Source organism: Thunnus albacares, chromosome 14, assembly GCF_914725855.1.
Source record: "Thunnus albacares chromosome 14, fThuAlb1.1, whole genome shotgun sequence".
Taxonomy (NCBI): Eukaryota; Metazoa; Chordata; class Actinopteri; order Scombriformes; family Scombridae; genus Thunnus; species Thunnus albacares.
In genome coordinates, this window is record NC_058119.1 from 17,724,125 (window position 1) to 17,749,453 (window position 25,329).

Sequence of the window (25,329 nt, forward strand, 5' to 3'; positions counted from 1 at the left end):
GGGGGTGGTGGTGGTGTACTGGAGCGTGTTATATTGAAAAGTGTTCATAATATTTTGTCCACTCCATTAAAGTACATGAGAGGGGCAAAATATTAGAAATGAAGTTAACAAAAACATCACCCCTGCTCTCCCCAATATCACCCTATCATCATTAAGACTCTTGTTAAAGTTACTTTAAGTTGTCTCATGCCACTGAAATCTTATTTCAAGATAAGGGGTAAAAGTAAGAGGTTCAAATTCGGGAAATATTTATTTATTGTATAGTATAGTATTGCTGTATCACAGATATAGGCCTACATATTTCATACATACATACATCATTGTTAAATTGTAGAGGATTATGATTATTACTAGGTGTAGTCAGGATTTTGTTCCATATTTCACAGCAAAAGTAGGCACGCCTGCAAGGTTACAAATATCAATAGGCCTACACTATCCAAGATAAAACAATATTCATGTGTCATAAAAGATGCTATATAGCTCACTATAAATCGAGGTTGCATTAAGTCATTGTAAAATTGAAAACTATTTTTTTAGTTTTGGTGTCTCATCTTTAACATCTCATCTTAACTCAGTAAATAATTTGACACTGAACACATTAAAATCCAAGTTCAGAGAAGTATTCAGATCCTTAAGTAAGTGATACCATATGAAAGTACTCCATTATAGCCTTATTTAAAAAAGGCCACAGCTACAATAGACACTTAATTTAAAGTTGATTTATTAGCAGAGTGTTATATCATGATATCATCATTACAGTATATTATACTGTTGGATTATTTTACAGATGTACAGATACTAACACATAAGCAGCATTTTGGTGTTTAGCTGGTCGAGTTGGCGCTTATTTAAACTACTTTATATATTGTTTACATGATGATCGCAGAGTGTAAAGCCTGATTCAGCTACTAATAACTATAACTGTCAAATAAACATAGTGGGGTAAAACATTCCCTCTGAGTAGAAGTCTAAAGTGGCATGAAATACTCAATAAAACACAAGTACCTCAGAATTTTGCTTAAGTAAAGTATTTAAGGAAATTAACTTTACTTCCATCACTGCAGAGCACAAAATAAACCAATGGTTCTCAAACATTTTTATGTCAAGGGCACAAATTAGACCATGGTCCCCCGTTTGATAAGATTTTGTCCCCGAGTCCCCAATCTGATAAGATTTTTGCGTTTAGATGTTTTATTGCAGAAAGTGTATGAAACCCATGACCAAAATAGTCACACAATTATAGTCAATATAAATGATTCCCCTTTTTTGCTGGGGACCTCCTGGAACCCTCTCAACGACCCCTTGGGGTCCCCGGGCCCCACTTTGAGAACCACTGAAATAAGCCTTCAAGTGCACCACTGCTAGTCCCATTTTTACATTTGAAAAAAGTAGAGGCGAATTATTGTGTTGTGTAGCGCCCCCATGTGGACAGATGCTGACTGTTATTGTCTTTTTTACCTTTTTCACTGTGTGAGCAGATTCAACACATGCTGTGTTTAAGTGCAGTCGGAATTCCTAATGTCACTTTGAAATTAACGTCAAAGTAGACTGTAAATTATGTTATGTGATTGTCAGCCGAGTAAACAAATGGTATGTTTCTATAAAGCTGTAGGTAACGCATTTTGTGCATCCGTATTAAGATCTAAGCTACATTTCTTTAAGTTAAAAAGATAACATCTACACACAGTGGGCTAATTGGTATTTATTGTAAAAAATAAAATAAAATACGTAGGCTATTAAAATTTCAAGCATCAGTGCTTATGATTTCCCATCCGCAGCTGTGCATCTAAATTTTCTGAATGAAAGTAACCCACAAGAAAAGTTTGTTGGCCTGTATAGAAAATTCACAGGGACATTGAAGGCAGCAATATATTATCTGTTCCATCCAGTGTTTATGCACAGGAAAGTGTGATCTTTCTCGTGTAGCCTGTCCACACTTATCTCTAAACTCTCCATAGTTTTCATGTCCTAAACAGTCTGACTTCACTCTTTTAAAAGGTCCTTAAGAGTGTCCGGCCAGCTGAAGCGGGACCGCCCCGCACATACTGACTTGCCTTCCTGTCCTTATACTTTGCTGCCGCAGTCCAGCCCCTCTTGAGGGAGGAGAAGACTGATTAAAACCTCAGTTTTATTGCGTTGTCATGTTTCACAGGGAGTTCAGAAACCCCGAGACCGCCTGACACCATCTTATCATGGACGCACGCAAAACCTGACTGCGGAGTCTTTTTTTCCCCCTCCCATCTCTCTCTACAAACTTTGCTTTCGTCGTAGTGTCCTCACAAGACAATGACTTCCCTTATGGTTTTTGATACTTAATATCGTTTTCATGGACGAACATCCTCTTTTGTAGCATTAAGAGTATTTCTTGGTGAAAATCCTTCTTCTTGATCTGTCAAGATGCAGCTCCGCACAGTCCTGGACGTCAATGTTGTGGATGTTCAGAAGAGGAGAAATCCCTCCAAACACTATGTAAGTTATTGCCTCTTAGTTCTGCGTTTCTGCCATCATGTTGTTCAAGTAGCTATTAAGTATATAAATGTAGGCTCCACATTGCAAATCATTGCTGCAGTTTTCTTTGCCTGTATTTGCTCTATGGATGACAATGTTGGTCTGTTGGTCGTTTCACCACTTTGGTTCAGGGTGAACTGCAGTAACTATTGTTGTCCCCTGACTTAATCCTGTGATTTTCCTCTCTAGCGCCACTGAGGTTCACTGAGTTTTTTGGTGTAATGTTAGTATAATGGATTGCCATGGCGTTTGATACACAGATTTATGTCCCTTCAGCATTAATTGTAACAACGTTGGTGAATGTCTGATTTTTCTTCCAGTGCCATTATTAGGTTTAAGTGTGGATTTGTCCAATACTTTGCTTTGCTTGACAGCATATTTGCATAACTAATGACATTCATCAGCCTCAGCTGTATTTTGTGTTTTGTCCAAGATGGTGAATTTGGTATACATTAGGGCTGCACCAACTTATTTTCACCATTGATTTATCTGTATAATAAAGAGTTTCCATGATAATTTCCCAGATCACAGTATTCAAATTGCTTGTTTTGTCCAGTCAACTCACACAAGAGGTTTAATTTACCATCATAAGACCAGCAAATCCTCACATTTGAGAAACTGGAATTTGCTAATTTTTGGATTTTTTGCTTGAAAAATGACCGGAACAATAGTTGCAGATTAATTTTCTGTCATAAGACTAATTAACTATTCATTTCAGCCCTTAACACAAAACCTTCTAAAGATCAACATGTTAGCATTTTGATGTTAACACAACAAGTTTACCAACTTAATCACTGATTCACAACAGAGCAAACCAACCATAGGTTTTGAAACACCCAAAGTCTTGTTGAGACTACAGTATTTAATGAGGACACATGATTCAGTCCGTAGTCAAAAGTATTGCAAATCAATACCCAGCCTTGTCACAACACTTACACAACACCAAACTGACAGCAACCATTTAAATATGTAATACACAACAGTCCCCCACATATCACCATTAAAGAGAAAAGTCCACAGACATTCCTACATCGTTACTGTCTGTGATCTTCATCAAATGTTGTACAGAAACTACTATGTACCAGGGTACAAGGTTCTCCAACTCCCTACATTTGTGTCTGGCTGACTGTCTGACCACAAAAATGGCATGAAGATGCAAAAAAAAAGAAAAAAGGTTGGACTGTGCTGATGCCTAATAAAAAAGCTGCAGAAGAGCAGTTGTAGAAAAACAGTTCACACCCTTTCTTAAGAGAGAATGTACGAGGTCATGCTTGCACTTACAAAACTAAAAGCAAGAGGAGGAAGCAAAGTGCCAAAAAGCTCTATTACCATCTGCAAGTTACAGTTTGGTACCGTCAAAGCCATTTCTTCAAGGTACCGCATTTCAGATTAAGGTCATGTATTCTGTTCCACATAACATGCATGTTAGCTGGAAAGAATCTGTGTACCAATAGGCATATTTGTCTATTTTGTGGGAAGGGTTGTGGGAAGAATGTACCATCTCAGCATCTTATGAGAAACAAGAGTGAGTCTTGCTTTGGGTTAACACATCCCCTTGTAAACATCATCAATGGGAACAATAGTAATGGACTGAGACATCTTATATATGACCACAGCTGTGTAGCCAGACAAGAGGAAGCCCCCCACCACCACAGTAAGGGGGATATGAGTTTGACTTCTGTACCTGAACTGAAATAAAATACTTGCTCCCAGCCCATCTAATGGGACTTGCATACTTAATCAGATGACCATTAAAGAGGTTTTTGCTTCCATCATGGTCCTTGATGCTTTGGAGATAAACGTCATTGTCACCATTTAGCAGGAAGCAATCATACGGACAGTTTCTTTCCATCCGTTCGAGGAAGAGTATGCTTGTATGCACATGTCACTCACTGTAAGTCCATGACTGCCAAACATTCATTGTTGTGATGTTTCTGTGCTACACATCCTACCGATATGTAGCATAGAAATGTCAGGTCTTTAGATTGATGATGTTTGACACTCTTTTGGGGACTTTTCGATCATGAATATAGTTAAAGCAGTAGTTTAACAGTTTGGGAAATAGACTTATTAATGTTCTTGCTTTCAAAGCCAGGAGACTGCTAACATAGCTTGGCATAAAGACGTAAAGACAGAAAATAAGATACTAAATGATAAACTGCACAATCAGTGAAAGTAATGGGTTAAAATGTCCTGTATTCCAAGAGAGAAACATCCCTTAGTTACACTACATTTGCTGCAGTACATGCGTCTAATGGCCTGGTTAGAGCCCTTGATTTTAATACCATGGTGGGTGCTTTTGTACAGTGACTTGTGAGGAATAAATACATGGTTGAAGGCTGCTGATTCAGGCTGGCCTTGCATCACTATCATTTTTCAGAGAAAAAGTCTCAAAGACTTGTGAGGTATAGTCCAGTTTGCCGGCAGATACATAATTGATCTGTTTTGCTGGCAAACAGTAGTGTTGGGCTCTGTGTTCTTAATCTCTGTGGAAGATGTTTACGACGTTCACCACTTAGTTGTTGGTTAAAGTAAGATGTTGTGCATATTATGTCTGCCAAACACCAGAATGTTGGCATTCTGACCATAGCATTTAGCACAAAGTACTGCTGTGCGTAGTACAGCCTCACAGAGCCGCTAGAATGACTGTAGACTCTTAAGTCTAGTTTGACTGCATGGTCTGATCTTGGTGTCATCTTACTGACTTGAGTAATCAAATCCAATGAGCCACGAGACATGTCTCAGCGGGACTGCAAAAATCAATTAGTCCATCAGTTACAATTGGATTAATCAACCTGAGAGTTAGGATCAATTGCATCATCCATCTCCTGCTGAGTGGAGCTCCCCAAAGCCACTAAGTGTCGGGCACAGACTTTCCCTTGGGATGGAAGCTGGAAGTGAGGGTAGTGACTGGGAAGTCCCCACGAGGGAAGAAGAGGAAGAAAAAAATAAAATCTCATTATCTATGAGCTAAGCAACTGAAAATGCTTATCCGGTTTGAGAGAGGAAAGAAGCAACCCTTTGTCTTTTGTCCCCACGGTTCAAGTGTGACTTCCTTCCAGGGACTCATGGCACTGGAGCCAGAGAGTGCATGGCAACTAATCCTTGTTTACACACACTGCCAGAGTGGGATTCAAAGGCAAGTCTTTAGTGCGTGCAATATACTGCATTAACTCCTTGTTAAATACAGACTCTAGTAATTAGAATAAAAGTGTGCCTGTCAGCTATATTTGACCACCAGTCGTGGTAATTTAGGGCAGATGAGCCCACACAGAGTCTTAAATATGCATTAATTTGTGCTGTTAACTTGTTTTGAATCCGCTATAAAGACTGTAATCCTTTTACAGTAGGCCCATGAGGTATCAGTAATGTTGGTTGCAACCATCATAATCAATTCCTGATGTTACTACTATTGGTTGCATTACTTTATAATTATACACTAATGAACTCACGGTAATATGTTTATTCAAGTATTCTTGTCATGTTCAGACATAAACATGGTTCATGGTTCTTTTGGGGTGTAGCTTGGCCTCACACACCCTCACCTTTAGCCATGCTGTTGCCTAAATTCAGTGTTTGGTCATGCTGTGTCTGTATCTAATTAGTGAACTGCTAGAGAACTTGTTCTGCCCCACTGCACACTCTTTCTGTAATAAAATGTGTGCCCAATGAAGACTGCATTTCAAACTGGTAACTGATGTCCTTGCGGATTGCCACCATATGTGTAAATGCAGCTTTTGTAAACACTCAATGCCATGCACTTAGATGGAAATGCATTAGGTTCAGCCATCTGTTTCCGAACCTCAGGGCGTACACAATTGTTTGTGGGCTCTTTATTGTTGAGGCAAATAGAGAATTTATTTTGGGAAAATGTCCGGCAACAGTGTTTTGTTCTGAAATGACTGATGTCTGCCAAGGAAATGATATTCCCATTTCAGCTTCTGTATGAGTAAACACTTCTTCCATGTCATTACTCCTGGTGACAAATGTAAGTGCATGAAGTCATTGACACAATAGGAGCATCATTTGTGTCCTCAGGCAGCGGACTCAGCTGGACGTTATAAAAAATGAAATTCAAAGTTGTGATGTTGAGGAGTATACAAGGAACTAAAATGCATTTCATAAGAGCAAATCATGTGAAATGAGAGTCTCACAACCTCTCGCTATTATAATACTATAGAGTTATTAGTAAAATTCACACATACTTAGTAAGTAGTAGTATTTTTAATCACTGAAATCAGTCACGTTACAAATGTAATTCATTATAAATGTTTTTAAAAAAATGACATAACGCTTGAAATCCATTGGCCCTCTCGATGACCCCTGATGGCTTTCCAATGTGTGACTGAAACAGACGAACTTAATGAGTTTATTTGACCTTTGACGACCTCTTGAAGTTAAGGCAGGAGGGAATGCACTTTGTGTCATTAGGGTGAGTCGAGCTAAAGCGATGCTGTGGTGTCTTTGACAAAGTGACTTTGTTTTTAATGGGCTTCTTGTTTGTGCTTTTCTCAATAGGTGTACCTTATCAACGTGACATACTCAGACTCCACTTCTCATATCATCTACAGGAGATACAGCAAATTCTTTGACCTACAGGTATGTTTCACTGGCAAAATAACTTAACACTTCTACACAAATACATGAGCAGCTTTAATTCACATTTACATGGGAGGTCTCTCAAAAGCAATTAAGTTTTAATTTAATTGTGTGTTGAGAATGGCTTGAATATATTTTGTTCATGTTGCCAACCAGCCACATTAAACTCTGCGGTCAGTTTGACCTTTTGGTCACGACTTTCTGTTCAGCTGATGGAAGGCAGTATGCTTAGTGAAAGGTCTCATTTAAGACTACTGGAGCCTGCTTGGAAACAGGGAAATGGGGGAAATCCAGTCAGCAGATGCATCATATTCATTCAAGTGAAGAAGCAGGAAGAGAACACAACCTCAGTCAGAATGCAGAATGCAGCATGGGGCCATTACAGTCTTAAGTTCTGGGGGATCTTATTGCCTTCAGTGAAATTTCTGCATTTACTAACACAGACTCAAGTTTACATTTCAACTACACAGGACTAAATAGTCTTTATTATTGCGTGGTTGTTGGAAAAGCTAACAAATCCAAACATTTAAGTAGCCTAAGTATCAATATGAGGGGTTTAAACCTAAGTTACTGTTTACCTTATCAAGCATTTTTCTTGTCTCTTCTCTGATAACCCTTTTAGCCAGACTGCACTCTGCAGCGTGTGGCTCTGGTGGGCTGGCTCTGTCGAAGGCAGCAGAGGAAACCCTTTGTTCTCTGGTCTCTTGCTAATAGCCAGGAAAATTCTGCCCTGGTCTGTTCGATGGAAACAGAGCTTCTCTCCTGTCTCTGTAAACATTAGTCTTGTCCATAGATCCCTGCTGCCGGGGTGTGTTTGAGAACAGCAGACTGCAGCTGTCCATGAGAAATGGGTGGAGATGGTGTGTTTTATTTGTCCTTACAGGAAAGTAGTCAGTATGTTCTTCAAAATATCCAATTTTTAGAAATACTGAATAATTACATACATTTTTATTTTTTTTTGGAAACGAAATCAACCAGTGAGATTTGCAGCAAGCTTCCGACAGAAGGAGGATGTAGTTTAGGAAATGCATGGTCCAATCCCAGAATGCACTGGATGAAATTAGTAGGAAGTTGTGATCAGGAAAGGGTTGGGGGTTGCCACTGAAAGAAAGATACATTCGCTTGGAAGTTTAGATAAGACAGTTATTTCACTGGGGCATGTTTCCCTTGTTTTTATATGACTTCTATAATGGTGTGCAATGGTGGTTTACTGACTCGCTTTTCTAGTGCCTTGAGTTTCCCATTTTGTGGTGATGTATTTAAATATTTGTCTTTTCTCAAAGCAGAAACTGAGCTTTTGCTTGTGTGCCTGCCAGCTGACACCTACAATATTTCCAAGCTCTGCACAGTTCTCTGTCTTTGTAGCACAATAGCTTGTTTTATGTTCACTAGAAGCTGATTGAGAAAAAATGCATTTGACACCCTGAGCCCAACAAATGTGACCATGATCTCATCTGATAACAATTAATTCAGAATGAAAAGCTAAGTGAGGTCACAGAACAATGCCTTTAAGCAGTGACCGATAATTCATATTATGTCTAACATCAGTCAGCACTGTATAGTTGGTCATATAAAACTCCTCATCAACAACAGGCTGCCTTGCTGTTTGACTTTTAAAGATGAAATATCCATTTTCATTGCCAAATGGATATCCAAAAGTGCACTCACTGCTAATGTTTCAAACCTCTCTGGTGCACTCTACATAACTCATAACTACTCCTCTGGGAAGCAATTATCATAAATTATGAGGAGCCCATCTCCTTTTTTATCTGATTCTTCTCCTCTCTTCTTTTCTGCTGACCTTAAGTGAGGTGTGGTCTTTGTAATGCTTGGGCAGAGTGAAGCACATTGATTCCCAGTTTTAGATCCATTTGTTTTCATGTTAACATAATGCTGAGCCTGAATTCCACCAAGTGCTGTTTCTGGTGTCAAAGGGAATGTTTTTCACCCGCACATGTTTGACGTGAGCAGAATTGGTCACTGTGTCAGACAGAGTTTACCGTCAGATAGAAGGGAGTGAGGTCTCTCCCCTCCACACCCTTCAACCACAGAGAACAGAGCACATGGGTCGCAGCATTCCTCAGGGGGGATTGTGGAGTGTGCAAGCTGGCCTGGTTTTCCCTTTTGGACAGAAATGTCTCCAAAAATCTCTTAGTCGTCATTATTTTTGGATTTGGGAATTGGACCAGGGTCAGTTCTACCCCGTCCGCATTGTAATTTGTCTGGCCTACTTTCCTGACACACGCTGAGTGTATATCGTGGTTATTTTCCTCAAAAACTGTTGTCAAACATGGGCTTTTTTGCAGACATATAACATAGACAAACTAATGCCTGAGAGTAAACTGAAGTTCAATAGCCCAAAGATTTGATGAGACTTTATAATGATAATTTTTAATGTTGCAGCAACTGTTGAGTACCAGTAGAGGCACAAAATATGAATTTATATCACTTGATTTCACTTGTTTCTGATAATAAGGACAGGATGCATTTGCGGTAAAAACATGCACAATAATTTGTGATTCTCTCCACGTAAGTGAGTGAAACAGTTTCTGACCAAGAGGGTTGTTGCACTACAATAGCTCTGCTGTAAACAACTGTCAAGCAGATGTCAAAACAAAACCCAGAGATGGAATCAGATCGTTGTCCCACTCAAACATTCCTCCAAATTCCTTCTGTCAGAGATTCCTCTCAGAACAGTTTCTTTGTCTGTTGCACAGTGTAGTGTCTCTTTGTCTGTTCCTTCCTTCCCATCCCTGTGAGCGCAATTACATTTTAAATGATTATTACAGTATACAGAAGCTGTTTGGGTTTTTTCTTGTCACCATAATTCGTGTTCACAATGTCATAATGCCAAAATAGAGGTATACTTGACGATTGAGTGTTTCTTCCTCTGGCATTTATTCACAACACTCATTATTAAGTATGTAGAAAAAGAGAGGGTAGTAGTGATTACATCATAGCACCTGTTGCTACATCGACATGTTCATTTTTCCCAGTGGGAACACTTGGCTGACACTGCAGCTTAGTACGCTGAATTATCCTGTGCAGAGTTTAGGAAAGCAATATACTGTAGTGTAGTTACAGCATCTGTGGGCCAAGTCCCCGAAGCCTCTGAATTAAAGGTATATGAAATGTGAGAAATGTTTTCCCTGGGAGTTTCGTTCCAAGTTGTTCAGCTGTTGCCATAGAAACGCCTTTCACACCTGTCCTGTAAAGCTGTGAGTGTATCCAGGCAGGTCCCGGGGGATGATGTCATCATCGCTTCTGGATGTTAGGTCTCTGTGTCACCCGTGGTTGTTTCCAAAGGTATTGAGTGAACACTCCCATCTTAGAGGGAGTATACTGCTACATCCAGCTGGTGAGCTGATGAGTGTGCAGCTCAGTGTGTAAGACAAACAATAAAATTGCCAGTGTTAGAAAAACTGTGATTTTTTTTTTTGTTGAAATTATAGCTCTTGCTGTAAAATTATGTTATTGCTATAGTGTCCAAAAGAAAAACAGTCTGGTTTATATACATATTTGATGTCTTGACTTTTCTGTGTAAGAAGAAAAAAACTCTAATCTTAGTAAAATCAGAAATATTACTGTTTATGTGCATTTCTGCCTATTCAGACAGGTGTGGTTAACCAGAACTGTTCTTAAAACTCAACATTTTACTTTGCCCTTAAAGCACAATAACAATGACTGTCCTCCTCAAAGGAAAACATTTCTCGTTAGCTGTCTATATTTCAGAGCAGGGGGGAAATGCCATGCCCTGAGAGAAATGTAGAGATTTAGCAGAGGCAGCAGATGAGTACAAAAAAGAAAGAACCACAAGAAGAGAAACCAAACCACCTCTTACTCGAGAAGTCCTACAAACAACTCCTACAGGCCCAGACAGAGTGGATCCAACTTTACCCTCCAAGCTGGGTTCTGTTTGTCCACCTGGTTCTTTTTGGCTCGGTCTAGACCGAGACTAGTCTCCCGGTCTCCTCCTCCCAGTTGAGTGTGCTTAAGCTTGACGCTCACAGCCTTTGCTGTTTAACCGAGCACATCTGGAACAAGGCAAAGCAGAACGGGGCCACGTCTGTATTTTGAGCTTGCTGTTACTGTAGGAAGCTCTCATATGTGTTCATGGTATTGCTTTGATTTATTCAAAGAGGAAACTAAAAACTCTTGTCCGTGATACAAACACATACAGACACATACTTAACACATTTGCAATTCATGCTTTTTCAGCACGCAACTAAACATGCTCATACATCATATACAACAGAACACATGTTCCTTGTACACATGGGACAGATGCATGCATACTGTATACATGTATCTGAACAGACACATGCTGAAACAATTACAAACTGCTACACTTGGAAGAAAATAGTTGCATGCTGTCATCATAAAGGACTTCACACAGCATGCGTTCTGTTTATTTTTTTGGTTTAACCCTATATCTCTCAGTAGGTCGATCATAGACAGATATATCAAGTGTAATTTTTGCTCACATCAAAGTGTTAATTATCTACTTTGATGGCTTTTTAAGCTCTTTAAGTGGAACTTGCTTTTGAGGTTTTTCCAGATAAGTGTGGGTGATGTAACCTTGTCTGCTGCCCAAGAGATCAAAGTGACTCTGTTTGTAGTCGCACGACACAGTAGCTTTTCAGACGATATGTAATTACACCCCATATTGAACTCATGTACCGTAACAAGGAGGTTGTCTGTGTCTGGAGGATTTGCAACCTCGTTTTGTCTCTATTCTCATCTCAGCTTCCTTCACTTGAACTTTCACTGATAAACTTGTGGTAGATAAAAGACAGTTCCTGTCATGTCAAACCTCTAATGGTCAGATGATAATGATCGCTTGCCATTTATTTTGGCTTTTATCTTTTTCTTACTGAATTGCTTGAAGTATTAGATTGGCAAAAAAGAGTATGCTTTTTGACATTTTTGCTACACAACTCATGTTTGAGGCACTGTTTAATCTTTCCTCTTCTTTTTCAGATGCGAATCCTCGACAAATTTCCAATTGACGGAGGCCAGAAGGACCCTAAAAAGAGGATTATTCCTTTTTTGCCAGGTGATAAACACACACAGTACATCAGAACCTGCATTACACAGTCACATCAATTTTAATTTTATCTAAGTTGCTGCGGTATTCAAGTCCTGTAAGTACAAGTAAAAGTAAGGCCTTCAGATATTTTCATGCACAACCAATGTTTGTTACTCCTGCAAGCTCCGTAGCATGACCTACCACGTTGCATTGTTTTATTAACTGCCATATTCCACTCAAGCAAAATCAATTTGTTGTCTGCCATGTAGGTAGGAGGCTAGCAGAGAGGGATTTGTCTAATCTGATAAACTCATTGTGGGTCAGAGCAGAGGAGGGCAGTGAAGAGATCCTTTGTTAGACAAGCTGTACTGTTCAAGTCTGGTTAGTGCTGTTTTGATCTCTCTGTAAGCCCACCATGGGGTGAACTGAATTCCCTTACACACAACAAGCAGCACGCACTTTTTCACTGTTTAGTGTTTAGACACTGATATTGGCAGTCGGTGTCCTAAAGCTAATAGAGTGAGGATTAGTAGTAACTTTATGTAACTTTTTACAACCACTTTCATTAATGCATGACCTAAAAAAAACTTTTGGAGTTCTTCTGTTTAGAATCAAGCTTCTATTGTTAAATATTCAAAACATGTATTCATTGTTTGCTGCTTTGTCTTGAGTATATCATGGGTAATGATGACAGTGAGCTCCATAAAATACAGAGAAACGCCTTACTTTCTACTGCTGGAAATCATACTGACAAAATATTAATTAATTATTTGGTAAAGCTGCACCCTTTGTGGTGTAAACATTAGCAGACCAAATAACAGACCTTATGTGAGTATGTTAGATTATCTAAAGTCTGTATTGTTCTATTTTTTTTTCCTATTATATTTTTGCAGATTCATTTAACTGACTGACACACACATAACTGACAGTGCTTTGTTTTTCCCCCAGGAAAGGTCCTGTTTCGCAGAAGTCACATAAGGGATGTAGCTGTCAGAAGACTGAAGCACTTGGATAACTACTGCAAAGTAAGACAACGATTGTATGTCTCATAATGTAATAGTCTAATCTCTCTGTGTGTATGTGTGGTTGGTCTTTTAGGACAGTAAATGTTGACCACATATTGTTGGTTGGAAGAGTGTTTTATCAGTGTCAGTGCTCTTCTCCCTGTGCATATTTGCCACATTTTCAAGCCAGGCCTCAGCATTTATCTCCCCCACCAGCCTCAACAGGAAAGCAACTGCTCTATCTGCACTGGTCATTTCCTGTCACCAATGTAAATAGGCAGCCTATAAAGGAAACGAGGGAAATGGGGGCACAGGGGGTAAAGCATAATCCAGAAAGCAAGAATGAATCAGCAGACTTAAAGCGCAGTGTGCAGATGGCTACCTGACCCCCTTACATTCATTATGTCAGAGAAAGGAATGTGGGGCAGGTGTGTTGCCAAGTGTGGCAGCAGTTTTCATTTAGACGATCTAAACTAGATTTGCTGTGAAGGCAGGGCACTTAAAGACAAGCCTGTCTCACCAGAAGGCAGGATCTCCTATTAATATTGTTTCTATATGGATTGATTTTTGATTCATGTGCAGTGGGCTCAAGCATGTCATTTTGAATTTTGAATACTTTATGCAGCTGAGACAGACGGTTGTTATTTTATATCACCCCTGTGTGTTTTCCTTTGTTTTAACCCTCACTCTGGGCTCAGAACCTTCTTCCTTCCCCTCCACACCCTCCACATCTCCGCCTGGTCTTCTCATCTGTCTGACTGTACAATGACAAAGTGTTATCAGCTTGTTACTCATTGCCTTTTAAACCATACAGCCCTTTTGAAAACATAGGTGACCTTCTACAGTAAATATTTTGTGCCTTTGTTGCAGGCTCTGATGAAGCTTCCCTCCCACATTTCCCAAAGTGAGGAAGTTCTTAAGTTCTTTGAGACCAAGGCAGAGGACCTCAACCCTCCCACAGAGTAACTATCGCTTTTTACTTTATAAATTATAAGCTATCACTGAGCATTAACATCATCTCTGTTACATGAACTGTTAGATACCAAGCTTTCCCCTCTGGTGGGTTGTAAGCACCGGCCACAGCAGTAGACTGTGTGTGTGTTTGTGTGGGTTCAGCAGCTGTGGTTCATGCCTTTCACCCCTGCTGACCCATCTTGATCCAGAGGCTTTACCGTGTCTCAGAGATGATTGATTGATGTTGGTCGAGAGGCACTGTGTTTTATTAATAATGATTTCTGGGACGTGACACCTGATCCCAGAACAAATGCGTAAGGATCAGTGGTGTCACGAGAGTGCGGCTGAGTTCAAGTCTCAGGGCAGACGAGGCTCTCAGCCTAGTCATTTGTCATACTCAGATCAAAGTCAGAGTGGGAGTAATTACAGACTTGCTCTTTTGAATGGGTGCAAGTTTACTTTTGTCTAAGTTGTATTCTATCCCTTTGATTTATGTTCAATGTAGGTTTGTTAAAAGTTGCTATTTTACTGACCAGTATGTCAGAATTATTGTTTTCTTACTAATAAGCCTATGTGAATTTAAACTCATCAAACCCTGAATATAGCAGATACACTGTCCCAACACATTCTATGAGAAAAAAGTGGTAGAATAACCTCTTGAGTGGTCTCTCCACTACCACCAGGCCCACCACCTCTAACATGTTAATCCCACTTCAAAGTGAGGCCCTCCTCTTGTCTCTGAAACAGTCCAGTGCAGCTTAAATAGAGATGTGGGGGTCTAAAAGCCACCCAAATGCTCAGTTCTTTACTGCAGGATCTGTTCTGGACTGTTTTAGAGTGACTTTATTGATGTTATTTTGTGTCACGAGTTCTCGAGATCACAGAAAAGGTTATCTTGTGATGCCATAAAATGACGATGAGCGAGGTGGATGAAGAAACATTTACTGACAGTCATTAACTGTTCCCTGTATGAAGCATTTGACAATCTGTTAAAATTGGTTGGGAAAGTGACTGTTTATAAGTTGTATTTTCCCTGTAGTGGAGAGCTTTTTCATCATATTCTATGCAAAGTAAGGAATGATTGGAAATAATTGGAAAACAGCTTAAATAATAAGAGATGCAGTGATACAATCGGTGACATTTTCTTCGACATGAAACATGATTAAGACTCATTTTACTGTTGTCCCTGCCAGTAGTCACTATTAGCACCAGCAGAAAGGCACTATTATTGTCTGAGCCCTCGTCTACTTCTGCCATCTAATGGTCAACAGATGTCCCTGCACAGATTTAAAAAATGCAAAAATAAAAGGATGTTATGTTGCTCCGTCACAAGAGGGAGCCATATAGTAAGCTTGAAATATGTAAGATGTTTCTTTCCCCTTCCGGTGAATGAAAGAAGTTTCACATCACACTGATATGAGGATAAACAGCTGATTTATCATAATAATGGTGAAGACAGACACACAAATAGTCATTAGCAAAAAACATATCTAACTCTCATTTTAATGTCTTGATCTGCCTTTTTAGATTTATATTTATAAATGATTTATATTGGTGAATAGTGCATAGCATAATAAATATACTGTTCATAGAACTGTACGTCTTTTATCTATACAATGTGGAAAGTTCTCAGCTAGAGGGTAGTGTGATGAGATGGAAGAATGTCTTCATTTGTAATCTTAAAATTGAAACACTGGTATCAAAAGAGTGTAATTAAGTAGTTCTCTGACACCTGATTGTTTGAAGTCAACTGAAATTACTTTAATATGTGCTCAGTAATTTGACCATTGCTACAGTGAATGATTTTAAACTTATTCTGTTCAAAGTGATGCTAACTTCCAGTAACAGACAAGTAATGAACAGCTCATTCAGATAACGCTGTACCCTTTTGAAGTTGTTTCAGAGGTTTAGATGCTGAACGCAACAAAAAGGAACTTGTGAGGAAAGTTAGAGACAAATTAAGAAAAATAGTCATTGTAATGCATTTGTGATAATAGCAGTTTGTTTTTCATATACTTACAATTCATCTTACATCCTGGGGTCCTAATCAGCACTTCCAGTCACAGTTTATGATCGAGTACATGCAGAGAATGTTAAATTATGGAGCTTAAATTTCCTTTATGATAATGGATGCCACCGGCCAGATCTAAAATTAAAATAAAAGCTTTAGTCATCTATCATTTTTTCATAACTGCAGTGTTAGTTTGACAATTATGCAGATTTAAAACTAGGAATTTGTGTTGTTTGTAACAAGGTGAGGGTATATTGCTTATCATTTCGACATTAGTTTGCTTTAAGGTGTTTTGTTGGAGTGCTTGTTCACTGAAAAATATCTTTTATTGCCCTGTCTGCAATGTGACTTTGCTTTGTATTGTATTTTTAGTGAGTGGTAAAAAGTAAGTAACACTTTATTAATGCCCATGGTGAAATTCGTCCTCTACACTTGATACATCTAAACTATTTAGGAACAGCTGCAGCACAGCGCCCGGGGACCAGCTCCAGTTATAGGCCAGTTCATTGGTCAAGGGCAGTTTTTTAAAATTTTATTTCAATTTTAATCAAGGGCAAAGACAGGAGTATGAATAATTCCAATAAAAATACACATAAATCCACCATCTCCATAGCATCATCACAGTTTAAAACATCATTTTACTCCTCGTACAGCCAAATCTCAAGTTTCTCAACTTTCCATGTATTTTATCATATACTGTTTGCATTTATATTTCAACCTCTTATTAGTCTGAAGCTTGGTTGGTTGAGCTTTACTGCAGTCTAACAGACTAAGCTCCAAATCTACATCTGGACTCAGGAGTCTCTGCATATGGGGCCCAGTGGGAGTATACAAATTCAGCATCTAAAAAATCTAGATGAAGACCTCGACCCACAGAGGAATATTTACCTCTATTGAACTGACTAAACTTAAATCAGTACCTTGTGGACTGCACTTCCTGTGCGTACGTTCAGTCAGCAGAAGGACATTGCTCAATTATGTTTTGACTCAATTTCACAATGATGCTTTGATGAATACCTGCATAGAGCTAAGTCCTTGTACCAGGCAGCAGCTTCTTGCCCATTGAAGCTTTGATTTCAAATGAAAAGGATGTAAGTGCTCTGAGGTAGACTGTCAACAGTACTTTCATATTGTATGTCCCACATTACTGGATTCTTTGTTAACTGCTGCCCACCCTGTAGACTTATAAGAAAGGGAAACAATTGCAATGTGATGTCAAGGATCCTTTCAGCAACTCCAGCCATCAAAGTATTGAAAGTTGACGGTACATGATTCTCATTCCAATCCCAGCATAACCAGTACACCATAACAGCAAAGACTGTGCAGCTGAAGATAAAAAATATAACCAGTATGTAGGGAATAACCTCCTTGCTGTCTGACTTTGGAGATCTAAATTCCATCGTTCTTACTCCAAAAGGGTCAAGGACTTAGGTGTTCCTGTGACATTTGATCATGCAAGATGCATTTTCGTCAGAATTAAATCTCTTCATTACAAACAGTGAATCTAGTATTCAAAGCCGTAGCTCACTAAAGACCATCTGTAAAGATCTGCGGAAAGCTGGCTGTGACAAGATGACGGGCATCAATAAAGAAAACTTTTCTTGCTATTCTATAGCTTTGATTCAGAACATATGAGCATGCTGTTGGTACCAAACTTGTCATAACGTTTTTCTCCAGATGTGCATACATGGTGGTACAGCTGCTGTGGACTCCTTACATATGCATGTGACACATACATTTTTTTTGACAAAGGTTTTGTGAACAATATGATTAATAAAAGCACACAATTGTGCATTATAAATTATATAAGTATAGTTGTTGTAAAGCATTTTCTTTGTTTTATTGTTTTAAAATATTTTCTTTTACAGCCTTAAGATTAATTTCATATCAGTATTTCCCCACAAGGAAAGTTATTAATGGTTGATATGTGATCAAACTGACATTCCTCTCCCCTGACATCACTGTGAAATCATGACCAAGCTTCGCTGGAGATGTGGACCAGTATGCATGAGTTTACTGTGCTAATGTGTGGGTGTGCTTTTGTGTGTAAGCAGCTTCATTACCTTTCTTAAGGATATACACACTAAAGTTCTTACTGCACCCTGTCTGTCTGCAAACCAGACCCCTGCTCTATCATAATGATTTCCTGCTCAATGACGTCGACCCATTGACCCTTGAGCTGGAGGTTACTCTTGCAGAGGTTAATCTTAGGTCAACCTCAGGCAGGAGTGTCTGTGTAATGTAGACATGGAGCAGAGCAAACACTTTTGTCCTCTGGCTTGGCTGAGAAATGTGAGCAAAGGACTAATATCTCACACATTCCATTTCTAATAGGCCCACCTACAAAGAGTGAGCTGCAGTTATGCGCAGACAGATGGTTATTCTCAACTCAGGCTTAGGATGAACTCTCATGGGCTTGGATTTTTAATCAGCCGTTGCAGCGTACAGTGTGTGTGCATCTCCTGGTGTGGGTGCGTACACAATGAAATCAAAGCTGTATGAATTGTAAAGACTATCTCACAACTTCTTTGACTCCATATTTAACTAAAGGTTAAACTTTAGCCCTAAAACACAGGAGCAAAGTCTTCAACATTTTATAATGTTTAGACATATTTTCTCTCTTTTTACCTTCCTCACATCTATTGGATTTTACTGGTGATTGGGGGGGCGGGTGCACAAAGCCAGAGTTGTGTGCTCAATCTCCTCCTGAGAAGAATATTATTCCAGTTCTGTGCTAAGGGTCATAAGCGAGCAGGGCAGGTCAAGCATCTACTTTATCCCCATCATTTCTCCCCAACCCTCTATAGTGCTTTCATCAGTTTCATCTCCACCCAAGCAGATTTTGGCAAAATAAACACAGAGTGCATCATATGCAGTAATACTTCAGAAATGTTTAACCTGTATTACAATTAATCTGTTTCACACGTTATGTCAATGTGAATAGTATCTGAAAAATGACTGTAAACATACGATAATTTATCCCTAAGTTTATGCTACATTACCTAAAGAAATCCTTCCACCATCATCTCGCTCGCCTTTCCATGAGAAGAAGAATCTGTGAACTCTTCACACAGTAGCCTATATGATGTGTGAGTTGTTTCGATTCAAGTTGTTTACAATGATACTTTGTGCATCATCTGCTTGGACTGTGTTAATTTTTTTAATAGACTGTAACCTTATTTATGTTGGCTCAGCATAAGTGTTTAACATTATTTTGTTTCAGCCCATCATATATTATAGAAAGTTATGAAATTCATATAGCAGTTGTTTTTCCACAGCATGACCACTGCTTGAAGATCCAATATAAACATTGTTTTTACTATGTCACAATCCAATTTAATAGTGTATTCACAGTTGAATTTGCTGTCAAAATTAAGTAAGTATATATTTCGTGTTTTTAATGAAGCTGAACTGAGTTGTATGCTATTACTTGTGTGATTGGAAAAGTCTCATAACTGATCTGTCTCATTTGTTCATGCATCTGGAAACAGAGAAGCCTTTTGCCAAAAATGACTTCATCTAAAGTAACAAAGGAATACAGTTGGTAAAACAATGTTTTAATGTTGGTTAAGCAAGAAGTGTTGCTTAGCTTGAAGTACAGTAGGGTAATCGCTTCATGATGCTTCACAGATACTGTCTTACCTCAATTTTATAGTTTCAAATCCTAATATTATTGAGTTAATGTTTAATGAAATCCACAGATAACATGCCATTTTACATCAAATTACTGTCATCTTAAAAGAAAGATCTAAATGTGAAGCAGCTTTTTTGTACCCCAGTGTAAAATCATCTACTTTAGCAATCGCAGAAATAGATAAAATTCTCATTTTTAAAAAAAACTGGAATCAATGAAACAGAAAGGGTTGACAAAAAGGCTATAACCTGGCAAATGTTGGACAAGGTTTATCCAAACATGCACTCATATCCATAACTGGCCATGGCTCCAGTCCTGCTGCTGGCCTCTCCAGAGAGCCAGGTGTCTTTTCCCATCTGTGTCAAACCTCAGCTTCTCCTCTGTGTACTCTATCTGCAGCTCAGTTAACTAAACCAGGACCTGCAGTCAGCCAGCACTTCCTAAAGTGCACATCAAGCTACAAACCATATACACATACAGTACATACAGATACTGATTCAAATATTTAGGTCAGTTTTGAAATATTTATTCATTTCCATTGTATATGGAATTGGATATGAAAAATATGATACAATGCGCTCGACTGATAATAATAAGGCACGGTGCTGAAACCTTAAAGTAGTGAAAATGTATAAGAAAGGCTAGGACAGCACACAGCAATTTACACAATGTGTAAATTGCCAGAACGCAAGCTGAAGAAGGGCATCTTGCCCGAAACGTCCTTTCTTATTAGGATGTTTCTTAGAAAGGCCCAAAAGCCTTTCTTATTCAATCAAATTGGATAACATAATTGTGTGAAGTACCTGCGTTACAGTAAATGAAGCATGAGCCCTCAAACTGAACTGACATCACTTTAATGCATGAATTTTTATGTATTTATAGCATCATTCCAGTCCATACCAAATATGAATGTTTTGTTTGCCTCTAAATCAGTGGTTCTCAAAGTTTTGTGACCTTTGTCACATCCTGATGGATGTCTAAGCACAGAGCAGCTTCATTGACACTAACGCTCATCCATTCAGTCTTCAGTGCTTTTGAACAGAAAGATGCTCTCACATCTAAACATGAATGGGACTTACCAAGTTATATGATACTGTTATCAACTACTAATACAATTTTAACAGATATTCATACACACATGGCAGTACATGGACTAACAGATTTGGTGACTTCCTTTGTTACTGTCCTTGACACACTTACTGTGGTCCTCCACCCACCCGTACTGTATGTTGTATCCCACCCTGCCTCCCTCCCCTTGCTGGCGGGTCAAGTTCTGCGTGCATTCTCCACGAGGGTTTGGCTGGTACTTGTGTGCCAACTGCATTTGGATGGTCCCAGACAGAGATTCAGCTGTACTGGATTGATCAAGCTGTATTAATGCTCTGACCTCTTTTGCAGAGACACACACACACACACACACACACACACACACACACACACACACACACACACACACACACACACTTATACTGACCATGCCTCTCTGGTGTTGCTTCTTTTTCAGAGACTGTGGCGGCACTGGCAAACGCAAATCAGGTAAGAATCTTCAATTTGTTTTACCTCTGTCGTTAGAATCTGAGATACAGTTATCCTATGCTCTGTCTATTTTTATTGTGTCTTTGCTCTTTTCACATGATACATCGTATGACAACATGTTGGTTCTGTTCTTCAAACACGCATCCTGACCCCAGACTTCTGTATTATGATGAAATGGTTAAAAAACAATGTTATGTGGGGGGGACCACCTGTTTGTGCCTCTATGCTCTGAATTTGCCCTGCCAACGTTGGCTGTTGGAGTGTTTTGTGTGTGTGTGTGTGTGTGTGTGTATGTTTAATTTATTTGTATGTGTGTGTGAATGCAAGGCAGACAGAAAGACTGAGTGACTCAGCTGAGCATGGGGATACGGGCGTAGGAGGCAGCAGGAAAAGTATGAGAGGGGTTTAGTGAACAGCTGTGCAAGTGTTGTGTATTTGTGTCTGTGTGCGTGTACTTGCACGCATGCAGTCTTAGAATACCCACATGCATTACTAAATTACACGTTAGTCTTGCAATCAGATGCAAAGTTGCTGTGGCCATCCCACAGTTACGTATGACATAGCTTGGCAATGAAGTCCGATTAAGTGACCTGAAAGTAAATTTTTTGTGGGCGACCTATTTTGAGGAAAGGCCGTGCCGGAGTTGCCACCAAAACGAAATAAGACCCCAACTTAATTTCATTATGTGTTCCATGGTATCGAGGCTTTACGTAAGAGGGAATTCCAGCTACATGGTGAAATGGAAAAATTGTCTTATTTCAGCTGTGTGTGTGTGTCAAGTAGCCTACATTCAGCCTGTGCAAGATATTAGATTGGTTTCCAGTTATATTCCTATCAGCTGCCTGGAAAGTTTGTCATACTGTATAGTCCTTCTCATTTGCATGCACAGTTTCAGCTGTTTTACTCTGAGTGGTTTGATTATAATTATGTTATCAGCTATGTAGTTTTTAAGATGTACACATTTATGCTTACAATACATTATTCAATGGGATCAAATCTACCAATGAAAACACTAATTACATGCTTAATGTCTGGTGCTTATGATAATTTACTGTCCACAGTCAACATGGAGCACATACTGTACAAGCCCTCCATACTTGATCTCCAAACCTTCACCGTAGCCCGTAGCACGCTGGGCATTAGCGGTTAATGCAGATGAAAGATTGATCTTTCTCTTTTAAAGCAGGACAGCAGATAAAGTGAACTGAGTCTGCGGTGAATTTGTGCTGTAGCTGCATCTTATGGTTTCCATAATTACATGGTGCTGGTCTCCCATAAGAGTTTACTGAGCCCCTGCCCACAAAACTGCGAGCGGTTAGAGGTTCGACGAGGAACTCTGTTTACCTGGCAAGCAGAGGAAATCCTAGAGTATCTGAACAGCTGAGATTGATCACTGTTTGTCTCATCATAATCTCTGTCTTCATGACAATGTTGTCATCATTATCATCACCATCATGACTCTCTTGCTTCTTTGTCTCACTCAAACTCCGTCATTATTGCTCTTAATTGGAGATTTGTCTTTTTTCACAAGATGATGGAGACCAGTGAAAAGAATTTCATCAGTCTTATGTTTTCAGTAGGATTCTGTCTCATATCTCTATTATAATCTTCCAACTGTGACTTCCACTTCAAGAGCGCTATGAGGTTGAAGCAGTCTACATGATTGACGCAGCGTCATAGCCAGGCCACTATCTACATAAGGTTCAAAGAAAGACAGTACATGCAAGGAGTTGTCCAAAACCAAACCCTAAAAGGAAACATCTTTTTAGTACTTAATACTAGCATGCATAAAAAATTTTTAGGGTCAGCCACTGCTTACTAGTTTTTTTTCTAAATAAACACATACTTTTTAGGATGTTCTGGATCATGAGGGTCTGATCATCTTTAGAGCATTAGTCATAATCTGTATTTAATGTGCAGTTGAGAAAGTGAGATGTGCAGAAGACAGTTAGAAATTGAGTAGGAGAGAGAAAGAAACAGAGCGCACGGGGGTGTAGTGCATGTGAAAAGCAGATGGAGAGGAGAGGAGGTTTACGTGGCAAGTGGAAACCATTTCAGTGTTGCGCACAGAGTGAGGGAGTGTGCTTTTCCCTCAAAAAAGAGATTTTAATCTTATGGGACTTCCTGGTTAAATAAAGGTTAAATAAATGTGTGCAGACTTGCTGTCTTTATTTGAGCTGCAGGTCTCTGGAGTCCTATAGGGTGTGTGTATGTGTGCATGAGGTTGTGTTTTTGTGGGTGTTTACATACTGTATGTGGGTATGCGTGTGTGTGTGTGTGCATGCTTTGTGGGATACAAATGGTTAACCGAGTTTGAGAGATGGTGGGTGGGTCAAGAGGTCCGTGTGTTTGTTTGTGTTTGCAGATGGATAAGATTTTAAATTGGCATAGGAAATCATTAAGGCAAATGAGTGCTCCGAAATCACTTTAACAACTGAACTGTGTTTCAGCAGCTTCATTCTCAATGAACAGCTATTGAATAGCGAATTCCTGCCTTTTTGGGCTTTTGCACAATGATGAGTCTTACAGTATCAGAAAGATTCATTTTGTGGGTTAAACCAGGTTTAAATCAAATGTGCATTTTTGCTTTTTTTGGTAGATATCGCTAAAGTTGAGAATATTGCCGTCCACTTTAACATAACTATAAAGTTAGCATACAGTCAAAGCAGAGCTTCAACACAGGCAGTTTTGAAACTCTGCCCCCTACATCATGGAGCAGATCCAATACAGGCCGCTCTGTTTCTGATAAGTGACCGTTTGTCACAGTGGATTCCATCCTGGAAACCCTCCCACTCCGGATGCAGCACTTAAGCTTCTTGCTCAAAACACCGAGCTCAAGCCAGAAAAAATCTGTAATGAATGTGTGCAGAAATCAAATTAATGAATAATTTTTGGTAATTTTATACAGGGTGTCACTAAAGTCTTAGGGATAAGTTATGGTCTTTAATTCACTTGCTTTTTCTTCACATACTAGTTGTCAAATGTTGAAGGCGTCAGAGTTTCTACAGGAACATGTGGTACACAAAGTATATTTATATTTTTTTCTGGAGTACCACTGCTATTATTACTACTATTATATATGAAAAAAGTTTTATAAAGCCTTTTGTGTATCCAAAAGGAGCTGTGCAAAGTCTGATACAGTAAATTACCTCAACTGATCGACTGAACGTCGGTTGGGGTGGAAGTCCACAAGTTTGAAAATGAAAAACAATCTGGTGTTGTGGATTTAGACCAGACCTCTGTATCCCACTCCTCATGTCTGCTTGAAGCTAGCTGCTACTAGCATAATACAACCAAGTCTGTTCAGTTGAGTGAATTAAGTCGAGTTGCATTGTGGGTAATGTAGGCCCCAGGTTATAAGATAGAAGAAGACTGTATGGAATAAAAAAGATATCTCTGGTTCTGCTGCATGAGTTTTGATACTTTTTTAAAAGCTGTCCATCGCGAGTCCAACAATGCTATATGAGTGCAATGCTAAATCAGTGGAATACCCTTTTAACAGTTTCCTTCTAAACCCTCAAAACCCTCCAAAACACCCAGTGTAACGGGAACTACTGAAGTTAAAGGTACCCTATGGAGGAGCCTGTCCTCCCACGAAAAACGACACAGTAGGTTGTAATGTCAGTCAGCCAAAAACAACTTACAGTTACGTTTGAGTGATGGATGCCATCAAGCGGCCGTAGTAATCATTACCTTGAGAAGTGGTGCAGTTCAGATGACGTCTATATAAGTTGACAATTTTTCTCATTCGGAGGTGGCGGGTTGGGTGGATGGTTGCAAAAGGTGGACTTTGGACTTTTCTGCAGGAGACCACTGTTTATTTTCCATTCCCAACCACGAGACAGGACAGTTTTTTAAAAACCGTAGCTATGATCGTCCCCTAACTTTAACCCTGTGGTGTTTACTATTGCCATGACGACAAAGGTCGCCAAACTTTGAGGAAGTAGTAACTTAACCCACATCATGTTTCTCAAATCTTAACAAAGTGATCATTTTAACTCAAACCATGATCTTTCCCTAAAACTAACTAAGTGGTTTTTGTGTCTAAACCTAA

General features: G+C 39.3%; 1 protein-coding gene across 2 annotated transcripts in view; it reads left to right on the forward strand.

Moving 5' to 3' along the window:
* The first annotated feature begins 464 nt into the window (after positions 1-464).
* sh3pxd2ab (SH3 and PX domains 2Ab) overlaps positions 465-25,329 on the forward strand; it is a 50,867-nt gene continuing 26,002 nt past the window's right edge. The window contains exons 1-6 of one of the 2 annotated variants that reach the window (XM_044373100.1): positions 465-2,469; positions 7,027-7,107; positions 12,088-12,163; positions 13,085-13,161; positions 14,011-14,102; positions 21,244-21,275. In XM_044373100.1, coding sequence (XP_044229035.1) covers positions 2,398-2,469; positions 7,027-7,107; positions 12,088-12,163; positions 13,085-13,161; positions 14,011-14,102; positions 21,244-21,275 — 430 coding nt within the window. In that variant the 5' untranslated portion in view covers positions 465-2,397. The remainder of the gene's footprint in view (positions 2,470-7,026; positions 7,108-12,087; positions 12,164-13,084; positions 13,162-14,010; positions 14,103-21,243; positions 21,276-25,329) is intronic. The other variant, XM_044373101.1, reaches the window with a different exon arrangement.